This window comes from Lactuca saligna, chromosome 4 (genome assembly GCF_052625555.1).
Source record: "Lactuca saligna cultivar CGN05327 chromosome 4, ASM5262555v1, whole genome shotgun sequence".
Classification (NCBI taxonomy): Eukaryota; Viridiplantae; Streptophyta; class Magnoliopsida; order Asterales; family Asteraceae; genus Lactuca; species Lactuca saligna.
Genome location: NC_136420.1, coordinates 147,478,434 through 147,484,722, shown reverse-complemented (window position 1 = coordinate 147,484,722; position 6,289 = coordinate 147,478,434). Strand labels below are relative to the sequence as shown.

The 6,289-nt window shown below is 36.9% G+C and overlaps 1 protein-coding gene across 1 annotated transcript; it reads left to right on the top strand.

Annotated features, from left to right (window-relative positions):
• Positions 1 to 220: 220 nt before the first annotated feature.
• LOC145042919 (homeobox-leucine zipper protein ATHB-15-like) lies at positions 221 to 5,186 on the top strand. The gene is made up of 17 exons (XM_078991439.1): positions 221 to 405; positions 494 to 1,057; positions 1,185 to 1,347; positions 1,431 to 1,519; positions 1,604 to 1,694; positions 1,808 to 2,017; positions 2,095 to 2,334; positions 2,415 to 2,489; positions 2,588 to 2,694; positions 2,777 to 2,969; positions 3,068 to 3,253; positions 3,484 to 3,564; positions 3,651 to 3,785; positions 3,867 to 4,204; positions 4,281 to 4,386; positions 4,630 to 4,779; positions 4,870 to 5,186. Exons 2-17 carry the CDS (start codon positions 843 to 845, stop codon positions 5,014 to 5,016), a joined length of 2,526 nt encoding a protein of 841 aa, XP_078847565.1. The 5' UTR covers positions 221 to 405; positions 494 to 842; the 3' UTR covers positions 5,017 to 5,186.
• Positions 5,187 to 6,289: the final 1,103 nt, after the last annotated feature.

The following is a 6,289-nucleotide window of genomic DNA, read 5'->3' as shown; positions in this document are numbered from 1 at the left end:
ATATCTCATTAAATGTAACAATATCTCGTTAAGAAAGATTTGGGTGTTGACATACATAAATGGCAATCTTGTAAAATGGGCAAAAGATTTGGGCATGATGGGAAAGGAGGGGAAGGGGCAAAATGTAAAGAACAAAATCCAAATTAATGGCGCAGGCATGGCAGATTCAGCTAGTAGTGTAGTTAATAGCAGTATAGATGACAGTGAAGGGAAATAAAGTAAAGCTTTAAAGCAAACAAAAAAAAAACAACAAATGAGTTAACAACAACAGCTCTCCACCCAGTCCATCATATCCATCTACAGTCCTCCTAAACCCACTAAAACTAGTAAACTACTCAATTCTCTCTCCTTTTCACAATTAGGGTTCCTAAAAAGCTCTTTCTTTTTCTGTCGAAGAATCTCCTCGTAAGATCTCCCATTTACTTCCTATCTAATCATGTTTGGTTGGAGGATTAGCATTTAACATGTTGTTCATCTCTTTCTTTGCTTCAAGTTAAACAAGTCAAGATGTTTCAGAGGTTAGGGACGATTGGAGGACGTAAAACGGATTCGGATTGCTGTGTGTTTTGCTGGTTTTGATTGGTAGGTTTGGAAGCAATCGAGCATCTCAGAAGAATCGGAAGCGTAGAACGTGTTTAAATCCATATCGACGAAAGGGTATTAAATTATTATCATTTAAGTCGCTGAAGAATCAGGAATCAGGAATCAGGAAGGAATAAGGAATAAGGAATAAGGAATAAGGAACATTCTTTTTGTTTATCACACTGGAATGTGTAGGTTTTGATTTGATCAGTTGTTCTTAGTTTTTTTTTTTGGGGGATTTTGCGAACGAGAAGTAGAAAATGATGATGGCGATGTCATGCAAGGATGGTAAGGGGGGAATACTTGATAATGGAAAGTATGTTCGTTACACACCTGAACAAGTTGAAGCCCTTGAGAGGCTCTATCACGAGTGTCCAAAACCTAGTTCCATTCGTCGTCAACAGCTCATTCGCGAATGCCCTATTCTCTCTAACATTGAGCCTAAACAGATCAAAGTTTGGTTTCAGAATCGAAGGTACACAACCTACAAACCTTTATCCTTTCTCCCTCTTCAACTTCATAGCTTTTCATGTCCTGATTTTTGGTTATGGTGTTCGTGTTCTCCTCGTGCTCGTTTTCATTCATCTTGTATCGTATTACAGATGCAGAGAGAAACAGAGGAGAGAAGCTTCGCGTCTTCAAGGCGTGAATCGCAAACTATCAGCGATGAACAAGCTCCTCATGGAAGAAAACGATCGATTACAGAAGCAAGTGTCGCATCTGGTGTATGAAAATGGCTTTTTTCGCCAACATACTCCTCAGAATGTAAACATTTTTCATTGAAAACGATTCGCATTATCATTTTTAAGTTCTATAAAATTGATTCATCGAGCTTTTTCGTACTGCAGACGACTCTTCCTTCAAAAGATACGAGTTGCGAGTCGGTGGTGACGAGTCATTTGACTCAGAATCCACCGCAGGATGCTAGTCCTGCTGGGTAAGTCGCAATCCATTCATATTTTTTCTTCGTTTTCATATACAGTCGAATTCATTTTCCTTACCAAAATCTCACTTTCTGTAGACTTTTGTCCATCGCTGAAGAAACTTTAACAGAGTTTCTATCGAAGGCTACTGGAACTGCTGTAGAGTGGGTCCAAATGCCTGGAATGAAGGTATCAAATTATCCAATATCCATCCCCAATTCCCCATTATTATTACTGCTTCCACTTCACTTTCACTTCAATTTCATCGATCTGTCTCTGAATCATCTTCTTCCTTCATATAGCCTGGTCCGGATTCCATTGGAATCGTCGCTATTTCTCATGGTTGCACTGGTGTGGCAGCACGAGCCTGTGGCCTCGTTAGTCTCGAGCCTTCAAGGGTCGCTGAAATCCTCAAGGATCGCCCCTCATGGTATCGAGATTGCAGAGCTGTGGATGTCGTCAACGTGTTACCCACCTCTAATGGTGGAACCATCGAGCTTTTATACATGCAGGTGACTCATCCTCCCTTACCAATCTCATTCCAAATCCCCCCAACCTCTTCTAAATCCATTCGATTTTCTCTCAATAGCTTTACGCTCCTACAACTCTGGCAACTGCTCGTGATTTCTGGTTACTCCGTTACACTTCTGCTACAGAAGACGGAAGTCTCGTGATCTGTGAACGATCACTCACCAACACTCAAAATGGCCCGAGCATGCCACCTGTCCAGAACTTCGTAAGAGCTGAAATGCTGCCTAGTGGTTACCTCATTCGACCTTGTGAAGGTGGTGGCTCCATTATTCACATTGTCGATCATATGAACTTAGAGGTATCATCAAACAAACTATATCTAGATTCAAACTACATTCATATTCTAATTTCTTAATTACTGTATACATCATTAAACAGGCATGGAGAGTACCTGAAGTCATGCGTCCATTATATGAATCTCCAACTGTTCTTGCTCAAAAAACAACGATGATGGTAAATACAACATTTCAATTCCATAACATTTCCAAATATACCCTTATGTCATTTTACTTTAACCAATTTATATTAATATAAAATTGAATATTTGACAGGCTTTACGCCAGCTGAGACAGATAGCTCTAGAAGCTTCGAGTTCTGGTAGTCCAAATTGGGGGAGAAGACCTGCTGCATTAAGAGGATTAAGCCAGAGGTTAAGCAGGTAAATAATGAAAATCCATAAGGACCGTTTTGCAATTTGGTAAGTTTTGAGGGGGTTAGTTTGTAAATGTTTTGTTGTACAGGGGTTTTAATGAAGCTCTGAATGGGTTTCCTGATGAGGGTTGGTCGTTAATGGGTAATGATGGAAATGAAGATGTTACTATTCTTGTCAACACTTCTCCTGAAAAGCTTATGGGGTTGAATCTTTCATTTGGAAATGGATTTACACCTGTTAGTAATGCTGTAATGTGTGCAAAAGCTTCAATGCTTTTACATGTACGTTTTTTTAATTATTGATTCCAATAAATTATCTATGTATATATAATCTTTATTCTTTCTAAAATTCTACTTTTTTTTTTTTTTTTTGATTCTAGAATGTTCCACCTGCTCTTCTTTTAAGGTTCTTAAGGGAACATCGGTCTGAATGGGCAGACAACAATATAGATGCTTATTCAGCTGCAGCTATTAAACTTGGACCATGTAGTGTACCCGGAGGGCGAATTGGTAATTATGGAGGTCAAGTTATTCTTCCACTTGCTCATACAATCGAACATGAAGAGGCAAGTTTTGGATAATTTCTGAATTACTCTTTTAATCTTAGTTTCCGATTTTTAAACACAGAGATTACCAAAGTATGTGGGTCCCATTTAATAAATTGACCCACCTTTATATCCAATTTTGTTAAATAGGAGCACTATTTTGGTCATTTTTGTTATTATCACTTTCTAAAATCATATCCTCTTTTGAGACTTGATATCTAACAATAAACGTACATTTGTGCTTTATATAGTTATTGGAGGTTATTAAGCTAGAAGGTGTTGACCATTCTCCTGAAGATGCATTAATGCCAAGAGACATGTTTCTCCTACAAGTATATATTCTTTCTCTCTATGTAAATATATATATATTTTAAAAAAATCATATCATCTAAAATCATTTTTTTAATTAAATCTACAGCTATGCAATGGAATGGATGAAAATGCTGTTGGCATGTGTGCTGAACTCATATTTGCTCCCATTGATTCTTCTTTTGCTGATGATGCTCCTCTTTTACCCTCTGGTTTTCGCATCATTCCTCTTGATTCTACCAAGGTTACCATTTATTTCTATAAAAATATTTAATTTTTCAAATTTTACTCCAAACATATAATAATAATAATATAAAAAAAATAGGAGAATTCAAGTACTCCAAATCGCACTCTGGATCTTGCATCTGCACTTGAAATAGGAGGATCTGGTAACAATGGTAGCAAATTATCTAATGATCAAAACACAAATGGCACTTCAAGATCTGTTATGACAATTGCATTTGAATTTGCATTTGAGAGCCACATGCAAGAAAGCGTCGCAACAATGTCGCGACAATATGTTCGAAGCATTATATCTTCTGTTCAAAGGGTAGCTTTGGCATTATCCCCTTCTTCTCATTTAAACCCTAATGGAACTCTGCAATCACCCATGGGAACACCTGAAGCTCATACTTTAGCTCGTTGGATCTCCCATAGTTACAGGTACCTTTCCTTCACAAATGACAACTTTACCCCTATTGTTTTTCTTTTTTTTATTAACCAACTCTCTCTGTGTTAGGTGCTACTTGGGTGTGGAGCTTCTTAAAACTGGAAGCCATGGAAATGAAACTGTTCTCAAGTCTCTCTGGCACCAATCAGATGCAATCATGTGCTGCTCTCTTAAGGTAGACTACACCTACCTTCTCACTTTATTTTAAGAGTAAATTACTAAAATCGTCCCTATGGTTTAGTCAAAATTGCACGTTTGGTCCCTAACTTTATGTAAGGGACGAAAAACCCAACAAAATCAAACCACGGAATGCAAAAAGAAAGTTAGGGACCAAACGTGTAATTTTGACCGAACCATAGGGATGATTTCAGTAATTTACTATTTTATTAATTTTCCAACATTGATTTGATTGATGCAGGCGATGCCAGTTTTCACTTTTGCAAACCAGGCTGGGCTTGATATGCTTGAGACTACACTTGTTGCGCTTCAAGAGATCAGTTTGGAGAAGATTCTAGATGAACATGGAAGGAAAAGTCTTTGCTCTGAGTTTCCTCAAATAATGCAACAGGTTTTATTAGTGAAACTCTTGGAAGTTAACAATATTTTATAAAGATATGATTTTTGTTTATTTATTTATAATTATTGTTGTGGGTGTTAGGGTTTTGCGTGTCTTCAAGGAGGGATATGTTTATCGAGCATGGGGAGACCGGTTTCTTATGAGAGAGCAGTGGCATGGAAGGTGCTGAATGAAGAAGAAAACGCGCATTGTATCTGTTTTATGTTTATCAACTGGTCATTTGTTTAAGTAGTGTTTGGATACAAACATAACTATGTTGTGTCTTTTGTGTTTTGGCTTGTGAAAGTTTGCAACTTTTGGTTTGTAAGACTTTGTGAGGTTGAGGTTGTGGTTGTGAAGCTAGCTACTACTGTTTTTATGGTGTTAGATATGTGGAGTTTTTGATTTTGTTTCTAAAACAGTTAGGACTGTAAATGAACTGAACAGTGAACGTGAACTGGAACAGGGATTTGTTCATGTTCGTTTGTTTAAGTTAAAATGAATACGAATGGATTTTTCTTGTTGACAACACAAATTGTTAGCAAGAAAACTCGGTACAAGGATAATTCAGGTTGTTAGCAATAAGTGGTTTGAACCCGACAAGGAAAATTGCAGAAAATATCGAAGAAAAGATCAAGAGTGTTGATTGTGGGAGTCGATTTAAGATGAATTTCAAAAGGAAGGATGGATAAAGCAAGGTATACAAGCATAACTGAAATAAAACATGGATAAAGCAAGAAATGGTGGACAATTTCCCAAGTTAACTAAAGGAATTACGACATAATAGAGTAAATGATCTTTCGTTACAAATTGTGATGACATATAAAAGAAAGAGATAAGTGTACTTGTAATGAAAGACGTAAGAAAATGTGGGATTAGCTAGTGTGATAAAAAAAAAGCTGATCGAAGTATTATTGAACTCAATGGTGAGGTTTACGACACAAAAGTCAATGAAATTAGAAGGTGATTGAAGTATCATTGAACTCAATGGTGAGGTTTACGACACAAAAGTCGATGAAATTAGAAGGTTTGATCGGTGCGCAAAAAGTTATGATAGATTGTGGAGATTACCACTATTTCATTTCTTTTGAATTAGTAAAAATGATACGATTAAAGGTCAAAGCTACAAGAATCAGATATGTTGTTAGCTCATATGTTTATGAGCCTTTTAAACTTTAGTCTATTAAGGTTTTATCTTAGCTAGTATTTTTGCTTCCCTTTTTTCTTTGTTGCCTTTATGATTTTCATTATGAACCTAGTAATTTTTCTCTTTCAATGATCATATGGCTATATTATCATGGTATCAGAGCGGATGTTTGATATGTTGTTAAAAGGTTTTGTAGCAGTCATCTGTAGCTGTTTCGTTTCCAATCTGTTTGATGCACCTTCGCAGTTGATGTTCATTTGCTTGTTGGTATTCGTTTGCTGTTGTTAGTTTGTTGTTGCTGTTCGATTGGTTGCTTCCGATGGTTTGTTGCTCCTCTCATTCTCTGATTGCTTCTCTATTGTTATTATTTATCCA

What these genes read in the sequence shown, in the direction of transcription:
- LOC145042919 (XM_078991439.1), top strand. Translation starts at nt 843, where the DNA reads ATGATGATGGCGATGTCATGCAAGGATGGTAAGGGGGGAATACTTGAT. An exon ending in TCCAAATGCCTGGAATGAAG is followed by an intron (nt 1,695 to 1,807) that starts GTATCAAATTAT and finishes TCCTTCATATAG; the next exon opens with CCTGGTCCGGATTCCATTGG. An exon ending in TTAAGCCAGAGGTTAAGCAG is followed by an intron (nt 2,695 to 2,776) that starts GTAAATAATGAA and finishes TTTGTTGTACAG; the next exon opens with GGGTTTTAATGAAGCTCTGA.